Source organism: Cyprinus carpio, chromosome A11 (assembly GCF_018340385.1).
Source record: "Cyprinus carpio isolate SPL01 chromosome A11, ASM1834038v1, whole genome shotgun sequence".
In the NCBI taxonomy this organism is placed as follows: domain Eukaryota; kingdom Metazoa; phylum Chordata; class Actinopteri; order Cypriniformes; family Cyprinidae; genus Cyprinus; species Cyprinus carpio.
The window spans coordinates 13,227,968-13,252,024 of record NC_056582.1 but is presented as its reverse complement, the minus strand read 5'-3'; the positions used below and the strand labels follow the sequence as shown (position 1 = coordinate 13,252,024).

Sequence of the window (24,057 nt, the reverse complement as noted above, 5' to 3'; positions counted from 1 at the left end):
AGGCTCAGGTCTTTCAATATGTGCAAAAGGATTCTCAAGATGTTCTATCAGACTGTTGTTGCGAGTACTGTCGTCTTTGCTGTGGTGTATTGGGGCACGGCGTGGGAATCAAAGCAAAGGATGCCAACTCATCAAAAAGGCTGAGTTTGTCATGGGCTCTGAGCTCGTTATTCTGGAGGAAGTGGTTAGGGACAAAATGCTAGCAAAATTGCTGGTGATTGGACAATGATTCTCAACTCCTCCATAAAACTCTGAATAAGCTTAAGAGCAGCTTTAGCAAAAGGCCCATTCAGCCTCGGTGCTTAAAGGAACAGTATCCTGCTCAGTGCTATCAGACTTTATAACTTATCTGTCTAGGACAGAACTATGTTAGTCAAAGTGTATTGTATTCACAGTACTGCATTGTATTCTAAGTGTTTTGTTGTTGTTGTTGTTGTTGTTTTTAATGTATTGAGCTGCCATGACAATTAAATTTCCCTTCGGGGATGAATAAATTTGATCTAATCTAATCTAAGTTATGCATATTGTTTTTGAGCATTAATCATAATAATAATAATAATAATAACAATAATAATAATAATAAGTTATGGAGGAACCAGAAAGACACCATCAGTGGAAACTGGCGATATGTCACTTTGTATTTGTTTATATATATATATATATATATATATATATATATATATATATATACTATATATATATATTTGTATATATATATATATACATATATATACAGCCCATCTGTTAAAGAAGACTAGGTATTTGTATCAGAGAATGGATGGGGAATTGCAGTAAAGGTCATTATAGCGCCTCCATTAGGCACAACCAAGAACTAGCTTTCTTTTTGAATTAGAAAAAAGGGAACTGCGCGTGAGGTCTGGCAACCCCGGTGACGACATACACCACGTCAACGTCAACTGACTGCAACTGCTCCAAAAAAAAAAAAAAAAAAAAAAACCCACACACTTCTCCCTTTCTTTACATGAACTCTTGACTCTTTAACAACTGGAAACCATGTAATTATTCACAGATAATACGGTGAATGCACTACCAGCACGATCACGCGAGGTCTAGTTTAAACGGTAACGTCTCTCTCTCTCTCTCTTTTTTTTTTTTTTTTTTTTTTTTTTTTTGGTTCTGAATGTCGCGCGTAGTATCTCACGCACGCTAGCCTAGCATCCTTGCTTCAGCCTTGGAGAATTTACATTGAACATTTTACATTTCAGCCAACAATCACAGCTTACCTTATTATCCACATGCCAGAACTAGGATAATGGTAAGTAAAGTCATTCTAGTCTCCACCATGTCCTATGCGCGTGAAATGGCTTAGAAATGTTTGTTTTTGTGTCGTTAGCTGACTGCTACAGTATGACGTATAGTATAACTAAATGCATTAGTTTAGATTATTATTATTTTTTAACATGGTTAACACTGTGCATTGTGTGTGTGTGTGTGTGTGTGTGTGTACACACACACTATTGACATTCATTGTATTTGTATTCAGCTGTCACTCTCTATTTGAACTATGATGTCCAGAAATGCTGTCTAGATAGACGCTCACTAGCACTAGTTTTTGGAAGACAGCCCTTTGTTGGTATAAATAAAACAGACGTTTGCGTTGTTCTGAATATAAATGTGTTTCCTCACAGTTCTTAAGTCAATCATGACCTCATTGTCATCATCATCATCTCAGTTAACGGAGTCAAGCTCTTCATGCAGGACTCTTCCAGGGGAAGGAACTCAGGTGAGCAATAGATATGTACTTTTACTATATATAATAACTTTCATTGTTGTGGTTTCATAGTTCATTTACCCCTTTAAAGCCTGACATATGAAATAATAAGAAAAATCTTTGATGCATATATATATATATATATATATATATATAATATATATATATATATATATATATATATATATATATATATTTCTTTTTTTATATACTGTATTTGAACCTTTAGACAAAATATATTTTCAAATAGTTAATGCATATGTGTTGTATGTTTTGTGACATTTAATCAGACCCATGTAGTGATATCGTGAGAATATGAGGCTCTTACTCATATAAAAAAAAAAGACAAAAAAAAAAAATCAGTTTTATTCAGAGGCCCAAACTGAGTAGTTAGCATCACGAAATAGCTTGTAACATGAAATTGCTTGTAATGTAAATCAGTGAGACTTTTATCCATATAAATATAAATTGTCACTCTATCTTCCAATAATATGGCTTAAGATGATACTTTAGTTATTTTAATTGTGTAGGGCAAACATATAATGCAATACAATGTTTATTATTGATAGCTGAACAACTAAACATTCCTCACAACCCTGTTGTATAATATTTTCCATTTACATGTTAGCATGATTTTTCTAAAAAAAAAAAATATATATATATATATATGTATGTATATATGTATGAATAATTCAGTAAACCAGTCAGTAAAATTTGTATCAGTCCAGTAAATGTTCATCTTGAAATATTACGGTACTAAAGTTATTCTTACTTTTACTTTTACTTGATAAAAAAATATTTATCTAAAAAAGTATCAATTAGAGGGCAGAAAGTTAGTAGGTGGTTGTGTGCAACAGGTTTTGCAGCAATGGTTTGATTATTTTACAGTTTAGAGTGGGGGTCTCCAACCTTTTTTACACCACTAACCGGTTATATTTTGAAATGGGAGGGGGGTGGGGTTTATATATGTGATATCTGGAAACTTTTTTATGTACACTTATTGGATTGTTTTGTAACACAAATTGCTAAGCAGCCAATCACATGGCAGCAACTCAATGCATTTAGGCATCTAGATGTGAAGACGACTTGCTGAAGTTCAAACTGAGCATCAGAATGAGGAAGAAAGGGGATTTAAAGGGATACTCCACCCCAAAATGAAAATGTTTTCATTAATCACTTACCCCCATGTTGTTCCAAACCCGTAAAAGCTCCGTTCGTCTTCGGAACACAATTTAAGATATTTTGGAGGAAAACCTGGAGGCTTGAGACTGTCCCATTGACTGCCAAGTAAACAACAGTGTGAAGGTCCATAAAAGGTATGAAAGTCATCGTCAGAATACTCCATCTGCCATCAAAAGTGCAATCTGGGTTATATGAAGCGACGGGAACACTTTTTGTAAGCGAAGAAAACAAAAATAATGACTTTTTTCAATAATTCCTTTGTCAACGGTCTCCTCTGTGTCTGTAATCTTCTTGCTTGATACGTTTCTGACCATCAGTTATTTGTCAAATGTATCATATTCTTATCATGGGAATCATGTCCAAAATTATACTCTGCAAGAGCGGGAAAATTCGGACCACGTGATTGATAAGATAACATATGATTTATGAATGGGTAGGAAAAACATTGCAACACCCCGAGCAAAGACAATATCTGATTGGTCAAGACAACATTTGAGGTGTGGCCAAAAGGCCAGTTTAAATACTCAGGACACCATCAAATTTGGCTTTTAGCCTGCTTTTTAGCTTTTGCTTGTAGTTTTAGCCTTTAGCCATGCTTTTTGTCATTACGTTAAGGGTTCTTTGAGCCCGGTTCCAGCGTGCTTCGGCCTGCACGCCTGCTGCTACTTAGCCACGATGAGAAGAAAACACCACCAAACTTTACTTCTGTTCTTGTACTTTAGTTTCTTTTCTTTTCCGTTTGAGAGTTTCGTGTTCTGAGTTAAGTTTTGTAACGCCGTGTCTCTGAGTCTGACCTCGAGTGCCCGTTCAACTTCAGCCAGCCCATAACTCCTCATCGTCAGCCAACGCCCAACCACAGGCTTCCCAAGACGTCAATTCAACAACTACTGAACTTCCAGCCAATCAGCAACCTCGGGAAACCCCCTTTTCAACGACAACAAAGGGAACCCCATTACACAGGCAACGCAAGTAACGTACCTCCAGACTCTGATCTGTACTGGTGTATCTAATATAATTTTAGGGTTAATTAAGTGATTGATGGCTGTTCATGTCTATGCAATTTCACGTATTGCTGTAAACTTGGGATTTCACATTTTCATTCTCTTAAACTCATTCTTCCCTAAATTTCTATCTATGTGGAAAATAATTTGTTTTTGTTTTTTTTACCTTAAACCGCATAAACACATTTCATTACACCAAATACACCAAATAATGTTAGTATCTTTTCGCATATTAATGTTAGTAATCTTTTTAGCAGCATTATATGACCCCTTTAAGAAAGTGCTGTCACTTTAAGAGAATGCACTGATCCAGTGCACTGATAGAGTACTTTCAGCTGGCATTTTGACATAATTTTTGTTTGAATTTGTCCATTAAAACAATACTTCAGAGAGAGCTTAATATTTGCACGCTTCGGATGAGCGCACACACAGATCTTCTCACTGCTCATGTGAGCTCATTTTACAGATGCCTTGTCAGATTTAAGTTGAACCGTGGTCCTAGCATGTGCCAAACCTTGTGTGAAGAACCGTACGGTTCGTTTTTTTTTTTTCTGCGAACCGTTCCACCCCTAATATATATATGCTTCAGCGAATAATGTTGTGGTTTTTGAGGCACAGATCAAATGATTTTTCAGATAAGTAAGAAAAAAATATTTATGAGAATGCGAGAGAGTTTTTTTTTTTTTTGGGAAGTTTTATGTGTATGTATCTCAAACGCAAGGAGACATGGAGGAATCAACATTGGTATTCACGTGCTGTCTGAAACATGTGCGTGCTTCGGTGTACACACCGAAAACCGCTTAAACTTGTAAATTGGCACATTAATCTGCAAATCACATGCATGCTGAACTATGGGGCCTGGTCCATACGTATCACGGATCAACTGCGATTCTTTTAACCCCTAATATATATGTGTCAGATCAGAACAAACGTTCATTTTCTTGATCGTTTAATTTACATGAAATCGTCAAATTGCTACTCCATAGCAGTTACGTACAACAAACGAAAATACAGAATAATTAAAACAATCATTAGCGCACAATAAATAAGAGTGTCATATCTATACACATTTTTCCCAGAACATTCTTGTGGCCCAATAACAACTCTGCAGCGGCCCGGTACTGGGTCACGACCTGGTGATTGGGGATCTCTGGTTTAGAGGCCTTAGAAATTCATGTATCAAATATGATATAATAGGCTTCATAGGTTTAAATGTATGGCTTTTTTGTTTCTGCAGGTCCACCCTAAAGCTCCGCTACTGCAGATCCTGAGAGTAGCAGGTGCTCAGGAGGAGTTGTTTACCCTAAAAGAGGTGAAGATGAGCTGACCTCGGCTGATTGACTCATATTTTAGCTAAGAGTTTGAACAGCTTGATAAGGTACATTTAATAATGACAGTGTTTTTGATTAGGTCATGCACTACCTGGGTCAGTACATCATGATGAAGCAGCTGTATGACAAACAGAGACAGCACATCGTCCACTGTCAAGATGACCCACTCGGAGAGCTACTGGAAGTAGGGAGCTTTTCTGTTAAGAACCCCAGGTGAGCTTATAACTACCAATAAGGTGATAAATGTAAGAGAAACAGAAAGATGTCTCTCATTTGAGTTGGGTTTATCAGTTGTTAACAATATCTAGATAGCCAGTTGGTTGGCTGATGACCAATATAAATTACACGTAATCTCTCACACACACAAATGCACTCAAATTTGGCTGAAAATGTATATTATCAACTGATAGGTTATTGGTGTGTTTCCAAATTAACACAAGGGGTGCTAACACTACTGTTAAATGGGCAATTGTCTTAAGGGAGTATTTCACCAAGATTGTATGTAAATTGTCATTTACTCATTCTCATGTTAATCCAAACTTATTTGTGACCCCTTGACCACAAAACCAGTCTTAAGTGTCAATTTGTCAAAATTGAGATTTATACATCATCTGAAAGGTGAATAAATAAAGCTTTCCATTGATGTGTGGTTTATTAGGATTGGCCGAGCAACAACTATTTAAAAAATCTGGAATCTGAGGGTGCAAAAAAATCTAAATACTGAGAAAATAGCCTTTGAAATTGTCCAAATTAATTCTTAGCAATGCATATTACTAATCAAAAATTAAGTTTTGATATATTTACGGTTGCAAATTTATAGAATATCTACATGGAACATGATCTTTACTTAATATCCTAATGATTTTTGGCATAAAAGAAAAATTTATAATTTTGATACATTGTCTTTTTGGCTATTGCTAAAAATATACCCCAGCAACTTAAGACTGGTTTTGTGGTCCAGGGTCATATTTGACAACTTTTCTGAAACATAAAAGAATGTTTGGACAAATATCCATAAAATGGAAGTCAGTGGTCACTAAAACTGTTTGGTTACCAACATTCTCCAATTATCTTCTTTTATGTTGTGCAGAATAAAGAAAGTCATGCAAGTTTAGAACAACATGAGATTGACTAAATGGTGACAGTCTTTTTTGGGTGAACTACCCCTTAAACAACTAACTCTGAAAACCTCAATACAGGTGCTGGTCATATAATTAGAATATCATCAAAAAGTTGATTTATTTCACTAATTCCATTCAAAAAGTGAAACTTGTATATTATATTCATTCATTACATACAGGCTGATATATTTCAAATGTTTATTTCTTTTAATTTTGATGATTATAACTGACAACTAAGAAAAAAAAACAAATTCAGTATCTCAGAAAATTAGAATATTGTGAAAAGGTTCAATATTGAAGACACCTGGTGCAACACTCTAATCAGCTAATTAACTCAAAACACCTGCAAAGGCTTTTAAATGGTCTCTCAGTCTAGTTCTGTAGGCTACACAATCATGGGGAAGACTGCTGACTTAACAGTTGTCAAAAAGACGACCATTGACCCCTTGCACAAGGAGGGCAAGACACAAAAGGTCATTGCAAAAGAGGCTGGCTGTTCACAGAGCTCTGTGTCCAAGCACATTAATAGAGAGGCGAAGGGAAGAAAAAGATGTGGTAGAAAAAAAGTGTACAAGCAATAGGGATAACCGCACCCTGGAGAGGATTGTGAAACAAAACCCATTCAAAAATGTGGGGGAGATTCACAAAGAGTGGACTGCAGCTGGAAGAACCACTCCAAGAACCACTACGCACAGACGTATGCAAGACATGGGTTTCAGCTGTTGCATTCCTTGTGTCAAGCCACTCTTGAACAACAGACAGCGTCAGAAGCGTCTCGCTTCAAAAAGGACTGGACTGCTGCTGAGTGGTCCAAAGTTATGTTCTCTGATGAAAGTAAATTTTGCATTTCCTTTGGAAATCAGGGTCCCAGAGTCTGGAGGAAGAGAGGAGAGGCAGACAATTCACGTTGCTTGATGTCCAGTATAAAGTTTCCACAGTCAGTGATGGTTTGGGGTGCCATGTCATCTGCTGGTGTTGGTCCACTGTGTTTTCTGAGGTCCAAGGTCAACGCAGCCGTATACCAGGAAGTTTCAGAGCACTTTATGCTTCCTGCTGCTGACCAACTTTATGGAGATGCAGATTTCATTTTCCAACAGGACTTGGCACCTGCACACAGTGCCAAAGCTACCAGTACCTGGTTTAAGGACCATGGTATACCTGTTCTTAATTGGCCAGCAAACTTGCCTGACCTTAACCCTATAGAAAATCTATGGGGTATTGTGAAGAGGAAGATGCAATATGCCAGACCCATGAATGCAGAAGAGCTGAAGGCCACTATCAGAGCAACCTGGGCTCTCATAACACCTGAGCAGTGCCACAGACTGATCGACTCCATGCTGCACCGCATTGCTGCAGTAATTCAGGCAAAAGGAGCCCCAACTAAGTATTGAGTGCTGTACATGCTCATACTTTTCATGTTCACACTTTTCAGTTGGCCAAGATTTCTAAAAATCCTTTCTTTGTATTGGTCTTAAGTAATATTCTAATTTTCTGAGATACTGAATTTGGGATTTTCCTTAGTTGTCAGTTATAATCATCAAAATTAAAAGAAATAAACATTTGAAATATATCAGTCTGTGTGTAATGAATGAATATAATATACAAGTTTCACTTTTTGAATGGAATTAGTGAAATAAATCAACTTTTTGATGATATTCTAATTATATGACCAGCACCTGTATATCCATATACCAGCTGTTTAACTGCTCTTGCTGATGCAGCTCTTTGTCACTTACCTTTTTGTGTTATTTAGAGAAATCAACATATTTCAGGTATATATGTCTTTCTTTTCTGCCTTTCATAGTCCTGTATATGAGATGTTGAAGAGGAATTTATTTATTTTGAACAATTCGGGTAAGTCCATCCTTCTTGTTGTTGAATTTGATCTCCCAGAGATGTATATTTAGAATGATCTTGAATGACTTGTCATGCTGTCATTTAGCCCTTTTACTCTATTGCTTTTTTCTCATTTTGATTAGCCCCACCTTTCATTTTGAGGTGTGCCTGTGTGTATGTCTGAGTGTGATGTGATGTGATGTGTACTACAGTGGGTATGTAAAAAGTTTTTTTTTTTTTTTTTTTTTGTTGATTTTTTTAGTAGCCCCCTCGAACTTTGTCATTGTATTACCAGGTTAGTGTACTGTGCAATCTTCATACAGAATCTTGACTAGGTTAAAGAAAAGATTAAAGGGGTCATATGATGCTGCTAAAAAGAACATTATTTTGAGTATTTGGTGTAATGAAATGTCTATGCGGTTTAAGGTTCAAAAAACATTATTTTCCACATACTGTACATTATTGTTTCTCCTCTATGCCCCGCCTTCTGAAACGTGTCGATTTTTGCAAGGCTCATCGTTCTGAAAAGTGAGGTATGCTCTGATTGGCCAGCTATCCAGTGCATTGTGATTGGCCGATTACCTCAAGCATGTGACGGAAATGTTACGCCCCTTAACATATTGTGATGCCCTGTCTAGCCGGAGCGACGAGACATAAACATAAAACCCATTATAAAAGTGATATAAACATGATTTCTAGTCGTATCCACTTTTGGAAGGCCAAACAAAGTGGTTTCGCTTTCTAAACGAAACAGTGTCACACACCGAGGCCTAGAGTGAGCAGAGGCCGGTCTATTTTGAAAGGCCTAACACAGTGGTGTCTAGAGGGAGGCGTGGCAGGGTCGAGGGAGGAGGGGTATAGGATGGTGCGGCAGGTGGATTCTACAAAGGAGCGTACCTTGGTCTTGCATGTGCCACATGTGACGACCCCGGGCCGGACTCTGCTTCATCGACGGTGAAAGCCGATCCAGCAATCCACAGTGCAAAGTTGATGTATTTCCTCAGCGACCAGCACAGATCAGCTCCAGGCATGACGAAGTGGATATCGTCCTCTTTTGGAAGGCCAAACAAAGTAGTTTCGCTTTCACAATGAAACACACGTGGCGCTGCAACAACAACACTACAACGAGAATAAAAGATACACCTTCTTTCTTTGCATGAAAATCTGGGCGGCTTTATGCAAATCTTCCCACATGGTGATGTAGAGATGTGGGGGCATTAGGACGAGCCGTTTTAGGGGGGTGTGGACGAGTCTCCCTAAAACTCGTCTCTTTGGATTTGAGACTTCAGTCTTTACAGATCTTCTTTATGCACCAAGAGGTTGTAACACTCTAAAGAAAAAGTAAAAATTGAAATCGCATCATATGACCCCTTTAAATAATAAAAAACAATGCACACGTTACTTGATCACAGAGCACAGTTTTGCACTTTCCACCACAGATTTAGGCATTAAGTTTGGGCCGAGTGTGCTTGGTGAATAAAGGGCAGGTTTTTTTCTTTTGTTTGTTTTTGTTACTATGTCTTATTTGAAATACAGATGCGGCAAAGAATCTTTCAGTCGGCAAGGATTCTAATGAGTCTCCAAGTGAAGATCCTGGTCAGGTAAAACTACAGCATGGTGCACAAGAGAAACAGTGTCTGTTACTCCCCTTCATGGCAAACAATTGATCAGAAAATCAAATGAATCCTATCATAATAAATCTAAGTTATTGATTAATTGTGTTACTTGTGTTTTCCATTTAAATGAAAGCCTGACAAAAGTGCTTTGTGCAGGGCATTTTGGGTACTAGATGTATTTTTCTTTTCTTCTTTTTTTTTTTAATTTTTTTTATGTGAATTAAAGGTGATTTAGGTTGTTATATAGTTGTTTTTTTCAGGATACAGCACTCACAGCCTTTTACATTTGTAAGCTTTGACCTTTTTTTAAAAAAGAAAATAAATAATAATAATTATGGTCTAATCAATGTTTCTTTAATGTCTGTGATTGTCTTCTCAAGCTTTCACATCTTTCTTTCTATTGTAGTTGCTCAGACTACTACTACTACTATTGCTACTATGCAGTTTTTTTGTGTGTAGAATTGCATCATGATCAGTAGTCTGTTTGCCACGAAGGGGAGGGCAGTAGCTGTCTCCACCAGCCGTATCTGTACAGAGTGGCACCGTCTCTGTACTTCCCCACGGCCGGCTTGGCCTGGTGGTCCTTCTGGAGAAGCCACCAGCATGGGCCTGGCTGCTGGGGGACAGAGTACATGTCTCTGTTTGTCACTCAGAGTTTCCTTCTCTGTGTCGTTGTTTCTTTCGGAAGGATTGCAGCTTCCTTCTCAGTTCACTGGCCCTTTCTACCCTGTCTCCTCTGTCATACATCCATCCACATTTAATGCCATTTGCATGGTGGTTTACATTTGTGATTTGGCAGAATGAAGTTTGTTGGGTTTGGGAAAAGCAGTCTGGGATGAGGTGACTGCATTTGTGCTGATCACAGGACTTTAAATCAAAATGTTTTGAGTGATTTATGCTAATAATATGAACTAATAATATGAAAAGTGTTATTTGGGATTGGATGTTTTTTTTTTCAATATTACACATTACTGGTATTATTTATGAGATGTAATTTAGATACCAGGTGTCTACTTATTTGTTGATACTTGGTTTGCACTTGTAGCTGCAGCGGTGTCTATTATCTCCATCATTTGTGACCCATTCTAAGCAACCTTTTTAGAAACTTCCAATATTTTCCCCTCCCTCAAGTTGTGAGAGCTTGGCCTTTTGTTGCCACACCCACGGGCACCTGCTGTGAAGGAACTGCTGTCCTACCTAGTGTCATGTCATTGCTGTGTGCTAATTCGACTTTTCCCTTACTGTGTAGGTTTCCAGTGTTTTGATTAGCTCTGGACAAGCTCTCATTGCTGGTAGTTCCAGCACTGGTGCAACGCAGAGCTGCTCACAACGCAGGCCACGTGATCCTGATGAAGGTCAGCGTGAACCACCAAACACACTTTAGCCAATGTAATAAATATCCTAATTATTATTAATTTTTTGCAATTGAAATGTTTTTTAAGATCAGATGTTGATCTATCCTAACAGACTCCTCAGAGGGCTTGCCTAGGTCTGCTTGCAAACGGCCAAAGCTGGATGTTACTCTGGAAGAGTGGGACCTTTCTGGGTTGCCCTGGTGGTTTCTGGGTAACCTACGAAGTAATTACAATCGCCGGAGCAATGGTTCAACAGATATTCACACCAATCAAGTAAGAGGGCATGATACCCAGAACATAATTCATATGGCCTTTATCATGAAGAAAAACAAGAACTTAAAAATATAAAAATAAAAACCTTGGTAGTTTTATTTGAGTTAAGTCAGTATAGTAAAACTGTCACACAACTAGACTGAAGGAACAGCTCTCTCCTGGACAGGACGAGGATACGGCAATTGTTTCTGACACCACAGATGATCTTTGGTTCCTGAACGAAGCAGAGAGTGAGCAAGTGAGTGTGGAGATGGAGGCAGTGCTGGAGCAGGGAAGTGACGCAGACTCTCCACATGAAGAAGAGGAGACTGGGAAAGATAGTAAAGATGACAGGAAGGTAATGTTGCTTTTTCTGTTGTTGTTTTTTCTTTAGTGACTGTATTGTTTCAGATAATTGAGTCATCATAACCAGCTAAATGCAATTCATTTTCACTTTCAGATGCAAGAAGATCAGGATGATGATTCTCAGTGTTTAAGTGATGACACTGATACTGAGATCTCCACACAGGTATGTGTGTCTGTGTGTGTGTGTGTATATATATATATATATATATATATATATATATATATATATATATATATATATTAGTGGTGGGCCGTTATCGCCGTTAACGTGCTGCGTTAACGTGAGACTCTTATCGGGATTTGTGGTGGGATGTTGTCGTTGTTATATTCTCAAAGTTAGGTTGGGAGCTGGGTCTATACTACGCAAGCTATGATGACTTTCACCGTGATAGTTTAGCGCAGATGTATAACTAGACAAATTGCACTGTAGGGGGCGAGAACGAGTCTTCGAACCTGTGTGTATGCCTACTGAGAAATTACAAAGCTTCCCCAAAAAAACCTCGACAAGACTCACGCCTGTTTCACACATACTCCGTCTGCAGTGCGTATGCAGTCCGTGTGCGTTACGTATGTGGTGCAGAAGCTGCACTGACTCATTGTGCTTTCACACAGGACGCGTTTGCAGTCTGCTACTGATCCGCGGCTGTTTAGTCCACAAACACAACATTTGTTCATTATTCTATATTTTAAACCATGTTAAAAAAAAAAAAAACAATTTTTTACTCTTATTACAGAACAGTAACAATCTTTCATAATCATAGACATTAGTGTAAACTTAATAAATATAAACAACATATTATTCATGCATCTGACTTCCTAGGTTTGTATAATAAGCTGCTCAAGCAAGCGGCAAAACATTTAAAAACAAGAATTAGCCTAATTTTCTTGTTGGTATATCGCAAATATTTGAAATTAAAGCATCACTGACAGAAACAGTCGACTCTCGTGCCTTTTGCATTTAAATCTTTATTACAAGCAATCGCACGGGTTCTTAATGAACTTTGTTTGTCTGCTTCCATAAAAGTGCATAGGCCTATATCATGTTTCCTCGTTTATCTAAAGGTGCTCTTTTTCTTGTTTTAAACCTAGCCAAAAACCCATGTGTTGCGTGTATAACACAGAAGCCTTTAATTAGTATTCATTTATTGTGAAATTACTGCTTTTCCGTGTCAATCCATGTTAATTTTTACCACGAACAATGCGCTGTCATTTTACTTCAACGCATGCAGCACAGCAAAACTAGACTCGGTACGTAAACGATCGCTGCACTGCTGCAGACGCACCGCTCCTGGAACGCACTGACGGACCGCAACCGCGTGAATGCTGGAATCCGTTAACATGGGTGCGTAAAAAAAAAATGCAACGCATACGCACTGCAGACAGAGTATGTGGAGGCAGGCGTAAGGTTGTTTGCACCTTGTGCAATGCGGAATTAGTTTACTGTAGGAGGTCTTCCAGTCTCAAGTACCACCTAAACGCAAAGCATCCTTTAGCTAATGCGGAAGATGCCGGGCCAAGCAATGTAGCGCAGGGGAAGAGTTGTCGTCAAACTACTATGTTTGAGTGCAGCACAGCTCTATCAGTACTAACAAGTACATCTTATTGAACATAATTTGAATGCCTTCGGCAGAATTCAAGATGAGCCATTTTAATCTAGATTAATTCCAAGATTACAGTGAGATTAATCTAAATTAAAAAAATTAATCTATGCCCACCACTAATATATATATATACACATGTATGTATATGTTTCAGAGTTCCCACAGGACCTTGAAATCCTTGAAAGTTTGTGAATCTGAAAAAAACTTTTCAAGGCCCTGGAAAGTTTTTGAAAATAAACATACATAGATACAGATTCTTGAAAGTGCTTGAATTAATTCTGTGCAAGAAAAAACTCCATATTATTCCCTCTGGTCCGCTAATGTTTTATTTCGCCAACACTTTGTGGCCTATGCATACTAGCTTGCTAGATTTATGTTAGTTAAGCGCATTTACGCATTACGTTAAGTGTTTCCTGCGTGAGGTACTTTGTGTTGTATGTTGCCATGGTGTTCATGTATGCATGAAACTACTACAATGGTACCTCAACATTTCTCAGACACACCATGAAATTAATGTTGAATTGCCTTGCTTGTTAAGATGCAAACCCATGAGGCAAGAAAAACTTAAAAGCATATTCATATAATCTTAAAACCTCTGGTTACATAAGCCTATGCTCTTTTCACCGGGTTTCCGCAGGGCATTAAATAACATTAAAAGTCATTAAATTTATTTCTAAAGGAATTAACATTTTTTAGGTGGTACTGAATGAAAATGTTACCAGTTTAATTTGAATATAGCACCTTCATAATTAATAATTAATAACTTTTTAATTTGTTGTCACCAAATATGTACAGTGATGTGAAAAACACGCAACAGTTTGGTAATCGCGTCCGGTTGGTGCGAAATTGCCATAACGCGCTGATGTTTGGACCGTGGCGGACTGGAGTACAACTAAGAGCAGAGAATGTTAATTTTGTAAAGTCAGAAAGAAATTGTGTAGTGCAATTGAGCAATTTTGGCGAAAATGATTCTGATTTTATTACATTCGGCGTAATAGAGGTTGATAATGAATAATGTATTGACAGTAACAAGGTCGCACATGTTGAAGCTCGCGCAGCAGGAGTGTGTGTGTGTGAGAGAGAGAATCTCGTAGAGAAATCAAAACAAATGAGCGCAACTGCACAGACAACTCATAGAACAAATATACTGAAGTAAAAAGTTTTTATATTTATACCATATTATGTAGCCTTGTTAAGCAACCAAGAGAGTGCTGATTCCCAAATATCAGCATGATTACAGATTTGACATTGATTTTATTCATTCAACAAATGAGTAATAATCATTCACTAATCTCCGAGCAGCACAAACCGGTGTTTTGTTACTGAATGATTTAGCGCTTTTGAATTAATCATTTGAGTCAATGATTCAGTGATCCATTCGTAAAGACAGCATTTGCTTGATTGTGAAATGAATCAGCCGTCTGAATGAATCCTTGAACTAATGATTTACATGTTCACTAATTAACACAGTCACTTGACGCCACCTACTGGCAGTTTACTCTTATATTTTAAAATATTATCGCTTTTTTCCAACTTTTCATATTTGCATATTAAAAATGATTTAAAACACTAAGCTCATAACAGTATTCATGCATTTGTAATTTTGCAATGTAAATGTCAATTACTTAATGAAATGTAATTTTTTTATGAAAGATAATGCAAACATTTTTATTAGATTAGGAAAAAAATGAAAGAATTGCCCTTTCTTTAGTTAAAAAAACACCTAGGAAATCAATTTAATATCACAAATATGCTGATTTCAGTAAGTAAGAACTGATATAGAAGTGATTTAAAGTGATAAAAAATTATAAAGATAGGAAATCAATTTAATATCACAAATATGCTGATTTCAGTAAGTAAGAACTGATATAGTTAAAACAGGCCTATAACTGGTCAAAGTTTGGGATCATTGAGATTGTTTAATGTTTTAGAAAGAGTTTAATTATGTAGATTTTGTTTTCATTTATTTAATATTATATGTATTATGTTAATTTTTTTTTATAGTATTTTATGTTTGTTTATGTTTATTTTATTTGAGTTTAATTATGTAAAATGTAATTTATTCCTGTGATTCAAAGCTGATTTTCAGCGTCATTACTCCAGTCTTAAGTGAAATCATTCTAATATGCTGATTCACTGCTCAAGAAACATTTCTGATGATCAATATAGAAAACAGTTGTGCTTTTTTTTTTTTTTGTGTGTGGTTTTTTTTATTACCATTCAAGAATACAATTACAAAAAACTAAAGTGTTTTTTTTACACTTTTTTTTTTTTTTTACTACTACTTTTATTCAACTAAGACAAATTAAATTGATCAAAAGTGACAGTTAAGGCATTTATAATGTTACAAAAGATTTTATTTCAAATAAATGCTGATTCATTTGAAATATTAATGCTGAAATTTGTTTATGAAATTTATGTATGTATGTATGTATTTATTTATTTTCCAAAGAAACAGGATTGATTTCAAATAAAAACTCTTTGCAATATTATAAAATTTCATAACTGTCACTATTAATAAATTTATAAATAAATAAAGATTTTATGCATCCTTGCTGAATAAAAGTATTTATTTCTTAGAACTTCTTAGAGCTTATTAGGGCTACAATGAAATTAGGTGATGCATGAATTGATATGAATGACATTTTTATTAAATAACTACAAGTAGTATATTGACTGATTTGTTGAACTTCCAACCTTGTAAGCATGTAATAATTATGAGAACATAAGCACTGGCAGATTAGCCTGGTGAAAACATTAATATACAAATCACACAAACTTAAGTAGATTGCAGAAATATATAAAAAAAATCTGTTGCTTCACCACACTACTTTAGGTAATTCAAAGTCACTTTAATAAACATGTGTAAACATGTGGACTTCACTTTTTAAAACACTGTCTGTTAACTTTAGACCAGGGGTTCTCAAAGTTTTTTTTGGTCGCGCCAAATAATTTCGCTAAACATTATGAAAAATGTATGCTTTATTTATTTATTTATTTAAAAAACATACAGAAAGTGATAAAAAATTATAAAGAATTATAAAGAAAATAGCATAGAGAGAATAACTGTTATCATTATTATTCTCTCTGTTTATTTATTTAATTGTGTGTTTCATGCTGTCTGCTAAGGCATAGTTGTGGCGTGATGTGACAACTGTAGCGTCCGGTATAGACACAGTGAGTGAGCTGAGAGCAAGATATGCCTCGTCATATTTTCTGCATTTAGCTTTTGAATGACCAGCACCTGTCTGGGTCTGTGCGAATTCATCTATGGTTTTTCTCTTCCCATTCACAAACTGATCCATCTCCCATTCTAAGTTACATCTTTTGGCTTTTACTGTTTTATTTATTGTCTTTTTCTGCTGATGGCCCGCATGTCCCCTGCAATACTCGTGCGCCTCACACTTTGAGAACCACTGCTTATGAAAGATTTTAAATAAATAAATAAGAATATATATATATATATATATATATATATTATATATATATATATATATATATATATATATATATATATATATACAGGTCCTCCTCAAAAATTAGCATATTGGATAAAAGTTCATTATTTTCCATAATGTAATGATAAAAAATTAAACTTTCATATATTTTAGATTCATTGCACACCAACTGAAATATTTCAGATCTTTTATTGTTTTAATACTGATGATACAGGCTTTGGCATCTCAAAAACAGCTCATGAAAACCCAAAATTCCTATCTGAAAAAATTAGCTATTAGCATATCATCAAAAAAGGTTCTCTAAACAAGCTACTGCCGACCTGGACTGCTGTAGGCCATCATGGACAACCCTCAAAGCGAGAGGGTAAGACACACTACTTTAGGTAATTCAAAGTCACTATAATAATAAACATGTGGTAAACATGTTGGACTTCACTTTTTAAAAACACTGTCTGTTAACTTTAGACCAGGGTTCTCAAAGTTTTTTTTTGGTCGCGCCAAATAATTTCGCTAAACATTATGAAAAATGTATGCTTTATTTATTTATTTATTTAAAAAACATACAGGGGGAAAACACCTGCATCACTTGAAACATTGAAAAAATAGCATAGAGAGAATAACTGTTATCATTATTATTCTCTCTGTTTATTTATTTAATTGTGTGTTTCATGCTGTCTGCTAAGGCATAGTTGTGGCGTGATGTGACAACTGTAGCGTCTGGTATAGACACAGTGAGTGAAGCTGAGAGCAAGATATGCCTCATCATATTTTCTGCATTTAGCTTTTGAATGACCAGCACCTGTCTGGGTCTGTGCGAATTCATCTATGGTTTTTCTCTTTCCCATTCACAAACTGATCCATCTCCCATTCTAAGTTACGTCCTTTGGCTTTTACTGTTTTATTTCTTTTCTTTTTCTGCTGATGGCCCGCACGTCCCCTGCAATACTCGTGCGCCCCACACTTTGAGAACCACTGCTTATGAAAGATTTTAAACAAATAAATAAGAAGAATATATATATATATATATATATATATATAATATATATATATATATATATATATATATATATATATATATATACAGGTCCTCCTCAAAAAATTAGCATATTGGATAAAAGTTCATTATTTTCCATAATGTAATGATAAAAAAATAAACTTTATATATTTTAGATTCATTGCACACCAACTGAAATATTTCAGATGCTTTTATTGTTTTAATACTGATGATTTTGGCATACAGCTCATGAAAACCCAAAATTCCTATCTCAAAAAAATTAGCATATCATGAAAAGGTTCTCTAAACAAGCTATTAACCTAATCATCTGAATCAACTAATTAACTCTAAACACCTGCAAAAAGATTCCTGAGGCTTTTAAAAACTCCCCAGCCTGGTTCATTACTCAAAACCGCAATCATGGGTAAGACTGCCGACCTGACTGCTGTCCAGAAGGCCATCATTGGGCACCCTTAAGCGAGAGGGTAAGACACAGAAAGAAATTTATGAACGAATAGGCTGTTCCCAGAGTGCTGTATCAAGGCACCTCAGTGGGAAGTCTGTGGGAAGGAAAAAGTGTGGCAAAAAAAAACGCTGCACAACGAGAAGAGGTGACCGGACCCTGAGGAAGATTGTGGAGAAGGACCGATTCCAGACCTTGGGGGACCTGTGGAAACAGTGGACTGAGTCTGGAGTAGAAACATCCAGAGCCACCGTGCACAGGCGTGTGCAGGAAATGGGCTACAGGTGCCGCATTCCCCACAGAGAAGCAGCACTGGACTGTTGCTCAGTGGTCCAAAGTACTTTTTTTCGGATGAAAGCAAATTTTGCATGTCATTCGGAAATCAAGGTGCCAGAGTCTGGAGGAAGACTGGGGAGAAGGAAATGCCAAAATGCCTGAAGTCCAGTGTCAAGTACCCACAGTCAGTGATGGTCTGGGGTGCCATGTCAGCTGCTGGTGTTGGTCCACTGTGTTTTATCAAGGGCAGGGTCAATGCAGCTAGCTATCAGGAGATTTTGGAGCACTTCATGCTTCCATCTGCTGAAAAGCTTTATGGAGATGAAGATTTCGTTTTTCAGCACGACCTGGCCCCTGCTCACAGTGCCAAAACCACTGGTAAATGGTTTACTGACCATGGTATTACTGTGCTCAATTGGCCTGCCAACTCTCCTGACCTGAACCCCATAGAGAATCTGTGGGATATTGTGAAGAGAAAGTTGAGAGACGCAAGACCCAACACTCTGGATGAGCTTAAGGCCGCTATCGAAGCATCCTGGGCCTCCATAACACCTCAGCAGTGCCACAGGCTGATTGCCTCCATGCCACGCCGCATTGAAGCAGTCATTTCTGCAAAAGTATTCCCGACCAAGTATTGAGTGCATAACTGAACATAATTATTTGAAGGTTGACTTTTTTTGTATTAAAAACTCTTTTCTTTTATTGGTCGGATGAAATATGCTAATTTTTTTGAGATAGGAATTTTGGGTTTTCATGAGCTGTATGCCAAAATCATCAGTATTAAAACAATAAAAGACCTGAAATATTTCAGTTGGTGTGCAATGAATCTAAAATATATGAAAGTTAAATTTTTATCATTACATTATGGAAAATAATGAACTTTTATCCAATATGCTAATTTTTTGAGAAGGACCTGTATATATATATATTTTACCTTATTAAATAAATCATTTTAAGGTTGAAGTCTTCAGTAGTGAAATGCACCGTAACACTGTTACTGCTTGAGTAATTTCAATGTGCCGTTTTGAAGTACGTTTATATTATATGCGCTTTCAAACACACACACACACACACACACACACATATATATAATAAATCTTTGTAAAATGGCACAGTTTTTTTAAAATATCTCAAAGAACACTCTTAACATCAGTCAGTCAAGCATTATAATAATCACGTTTTAGTAAAATAAATCAATAATAGAACTTTAGTAATTAGAAATAAACTTGATAACCATGTTTGAATGCATATTAGTCCTTTTAACTGGACTGGTGGTGGTGCTTTTTTGGTCATTCAGTGTTTCTGTAAAAAAAAAAAAAATTGGCAAAAAAACTAACAAAAATACTGATAAGATAATAATGCTAAAATTCTACTAAGTACTATAAAACACACTAAGGATTAATGAGCTGCTGATTAATCAGGTTTTATCAGCATTAGTTCGGCCCACTGAGCTGGTGATTAGTTAGGTTTTCGGCGAGTGAAATATCTGTGCTAAACTTATACTTAGCCTCCAGCTCACACACTGGAGAGTAAAATCTGAGAATTTATTAACCATTGGTTAATATTAGACATCATTTAGTCACCCAGAATGAAGATTTAGTTGCATATGCGAGTGATTTACTTGCAATGTAGAGGGTTGTATTTATAGGGTAAGTTTTAAATGATTTTTTGTGTATATTTAAGTTTATCATCTTTATATTCTTCTATTTATGTTCTAAAATAGTTCTACATACATGGAAGGCATATATTATTCAAATGACCTCTTCTTCTGGCAGGATGCGTGGCAGTGTTCAGAGTGCCGCAAATTTAACACCCCTCTTCAACGGTACTGTATGCGCTGTTGGGCTCTGCGGAAAGACTGGTACAAGGACTCTCCTCGTCTTGTACACTCCATCTCCGTGCCAGACATCCCCGCCTGCAGTTCACGTCCTGATCGGGATGAAGACGAGGAGGAGGAGGATGATGGAATCGACATGCCTGACTGCCTTAGGACTGTGTCTGACCCAGTCGTCCTCCCCTCACACCACGTCTCTAGAAACATCCCCCCATCATCTGCTTCTTCGTCTAAAGGAAAGGGTCCTTCTCAACTTCACCACCACTTACAGGAGAGCTCAGAGGGAGACAGCCAGGACACGCTGGACATGGAGACGGAATGCCAACCGGAGGCCATACTGGAACCCTGCAAGCTGTGCCGAGTCCGGCCCCGAAACGGCAACATCATCCACGGCCGCACAGCTCACTTGATCACCTGTTTCCCCTGTGCCCGCAAGCTGCACAAATTTCATGCTCCTTGCCCAGGCTGTGGCCAGGTTATACAGAAGGTCATTAAAACCTTCATAGCATGACCAAAGCATCTTAAAAGCATGTATTATAAATGCACACTCATATATTAGTTTTAAAAAAATGTTTCCTTGTACATATACAGAAGAAGGCAGGGAAATTGACAAACCATTTCTGGGCTAAAATGAAAGCACAGTGTTATCAGTGTAATAGTACAGTGTATCTGTGATGATTTATATTGCATTACAAATCAAGTATAAATAATGTACAGAATGTAATTTAAAGAAAGTGGGCTCGTATTGATGGTTTGCCGTTATTTTGTTAGCATAACAAATTTCTTTGCATCTGCTTTCTGTCATGTGAAGGAGTAATAATAGACCCAGAAGAATCGCATCGCTTTAGTATTTGTGCCTCCATAAACAATTAAAATCCTAACTTTTACTATTTTAAACAGACCAGGCAGTTTCCTATAAGTGCATTTAAATGGCCTTTCAGTGCCCTTGACCAACGTAGGTTTTACTTTATTTTAGAAGAATATACTTTATTTTAGAAGATTGTTTCTTTTTCCAACTTGCATATTTCAGGCACTTAAAGGGATACTCCACCCCAAAATAAAAATTTTGTCATTAATCACTTACCCCGATGTTGTTCAAAACCCGTAAAAGCTCCGTTCGTCTTTGGAACACAATTTAAGATATTTTGGATGAAAACCTGAAGGCTTGAGACTGTTCCATAGACTGCCAAATAATGTTTTCTTCACTTACAAAAGTGTTCAAGCCTCAAGCCTCCAGGTTTCCATCCAAAATATCTTAAATTGTTTTCCGAAGATGAACAGAGCTTTTACAGGTTTGGAACGACATAGGGGTAAGTGATTAATGACAAAATTTCCATTTTGGGCTGGAGTATCCCTTTAAAGACTAAAGCTCTAGGAATCACTCCAGTGTGATGTTAAGTATGGCTGGTGAAGGTTTTCTTTTTACAGGTGCTTTAAGTGGATTACATGGGGTTATTTATTTATTTATAAACTTTAGTTTTGGTAGATGACATCTATTGGGATGACCAGTCACATGTCATTCCTGTGCTATAGTGAGAGAACCAATTGTATTACAGATGGTGTTTTTTATATATATATATATATATATATATATATAAGCTTTTCATGTATGGGAGCTACAATAGAAAAGTGTAATTAGGCCAATGGCCTTGGTTTTCGCTTCCTAACCCTTCCTTTGCTGAAGATGTTCAGTTCCTTCTTGTTCCATTGTTTGTTTGTTTTTCTGTACCTCAACAGATCTCATGTATGATTGAGGACAATTTATGCTCTGTCTGTTCAGCCTTATGCCTCTCATCCACACACGTCTGTTTAATGAAGGTTAAGGAATCTCTGTTGGAGCAGTTAACAGGAATTATTTTTATTTTCATGGAACTGCCAGGTAAGATGACGGTAATGGAAAAGTGTTGGGTTTTTTTTTTTTTTTTTTTTTCCAAAAATGGTAACATGTTGTTGGCAGTGTTAAGTCAAATTTACCAGAGCACTTCTGTTATATGGGATTTTAGGGTTATTGTCCTCTGCCTTTCTTAGTACTGCGTTGTTTCCTGTAACAAAGCGGATTCAGTCTCTGTTGTGCATTGTGTAAGTGCATTGAGGGCTCTTTAAAAAAGGAAATCTGTTGTTCTCAGCCATTAGATGGCTAAGGAGCTTTCACACACAATAAACCCATAGGACTAGATTTGCTTATTTCTAATTAATGCTGTGTTATGAGGATGCCAATCTAAATTTATATATATATATATATTTTAATGTGTGGTACAAACACTGCTGTTTCACTGCCATTATGCCTCATAGTATGGAATCTAAATCAAATTCATCTTAAGCCAATGCAATTATATAATGAAGTTTATTTGGTTGTTTAGTTTGTTTTAGCCAAACCTTGTTTCTGCTCGGATTTAATCTGAACAGTATTTTTTTTTTAACTGTAAAATAAATAATCAATGGGAATAAGTGCTGTTGTTCATTTTTAGTCTCCGCCTCGTGGTATTTTCACAATTTATTTTGGCAATTTAATAGAATTTTTGCACAATGTTTAACAGCTATGCCATGCAATCTATTGTAGAATATATTTCAGGTTACCAAAGAAAAAAGGTAAGTATCTTTTTTTTTCTACCACAAGGAGGCAGTAACAGCCTTTCAGTTTAAATGATCATTTGGACTCTTTAGTGGCAACATGATACTTTCCTCCCTTTTGACTGGTGTCAAACACTGGTGTTTGAAACTTTTGAATAACCCAGCCTTCGTATAAATGGTTTATATTCTCACCAGATAAAATTTTTTTTTTTTTTTAAATACATATTCTATGCATTGAAATGTTGCTGTTCATGTGCTTAATGTGGCTGAAGCTTGTGTGACCACAAGAACTCTGCATGAAATCCTGCTTGTTTCTGTCTATCCGGCTTGTCCAGTGTTATTGGAAATCAATAACGGAAGTGTCTCGAGAGGTCAGTCTCCATACTGAGGGATAATTGGGTTCTTCCTCTAATCGCTCCTCTAATCTCTCACCATCTCAGGCCTTCGCCGTAATGGGCCTACCATCAGGTTAGATCTGTTAAACTGACAGTAGCTGGTTGCTGAGAGGTTCACACATAAATGGCTCAATGTGCTTGTAGAAGGATGAGGCAATTAGATACCCTTGGCATTCACAGTTTTTTGCATTTGTCATAATTAAAAAAAAAAAAAAATTATTTTCCTCCTCTCAGTCTTTCTTTCTATGGTTTATTCATTGTCTATCCTTCTTTACATGCTGTTTGCACTGGCATCTTTAGTTTATGTAGGCACCAGACTGACATTTATGAGACATACAGACATACATTATCTTTTTCATGCTTGACACTTTTTCCAACATTGTTTACAATATGTGGCAATAAGAAATATATGGCTGTTGAGAAACTGGTATTGACAATGCATGAAAGAATTATTTGAATGCATGTGTCCAGGTTGCCTGGTAAAAATTTCAGGCTATTGGAATTTTTAAAAAAATTTTTTTTTTTTTTTTTTTGGAGCAGCCAGGCTCAAATAGTCATCCGTTGCTGTCATGTATGCAGAGACAATAATGTGATTTTCATTAAATAAGATTCTCCCAATGATAAATACTTATTAGAAATCCTGAAATAGCTTGATGCATTGAATGCTAATGAC

At 36.5% G+C, this 24,057-nt stretch overlaps 1 protein-coding gene across 5 annotated transcripts; it reads left to right on the top strand.

The window, feature by feature from the left end:
* The first annotated feature begins 920 nt into the window (after positions 1–920).
* Positions 921–21,319, top strand: LOC109061198 (protein Mdm4-like). Of its 5 annotated transcripts, none has more exons than XM_042766301.1 (13): positions 921–1,082; positions 1,227–1,276; positions 1,650–1,744; positions 5,153–5,227; positions 5,326–5,459; positions 8,172–8,221; positions 8,466–8,498; positions 9,740–9,804; positions 11,069–11,174; positions 11,287–11,447; positions 11,614–11,784; positions 11,887–11,955; positions 20,360–21,319. In XM_042766301.1, exons 3-13 carry the CDS (start codon positions 1,664–1,666, stop codon positions 20,927–20,929), a joined length of 1,515 nt encoding a protein of 504 aa, XP_042622235.1. In that variant the 5' UTR covers positions 921–1,082; positions 1,227–1,276; positions 1,650–1,663; the 3' UTR covers positions 20,930–21,319. The 5 variants fall into 5 exon arrangements, with proteins under 5 accessions (XP_042622235.1, XP_042622232.1, XP_042622237.1 ...); XM_042766298.1 differs by having other exon boundaries at positions 11,599–11,784; XM_042766303.1 differs by lacking the exon at positions 8,466–8,498.
* The last annotated feature ends 2,738 nt before the right edge of the window (positions 21,320–24,057 follow it).

Coding starts and splice junctions, on each gene's coding strand:
- LOC109061198 (XM_042766298.1), top strand. CDS start 1,664: ATGACCTCATTGTCATCATCATCATCTCAGTTAACGGAGTCAAGCTCT. Junction 8,499..9,739: donor CTTTGTCATTGTATTACCAG/GTTAGTGTACTG, acceptor TTTGAAATACAG/ATGCGGCAAAGAATCTTTCA. Junction 9,805..11,068: donor CAAGTGAAGATCCTGGTCAG/GTAAAACTACAG, acceptor CTTACTGTGTAG/GTTTCCAGTGTTTTGATTAG.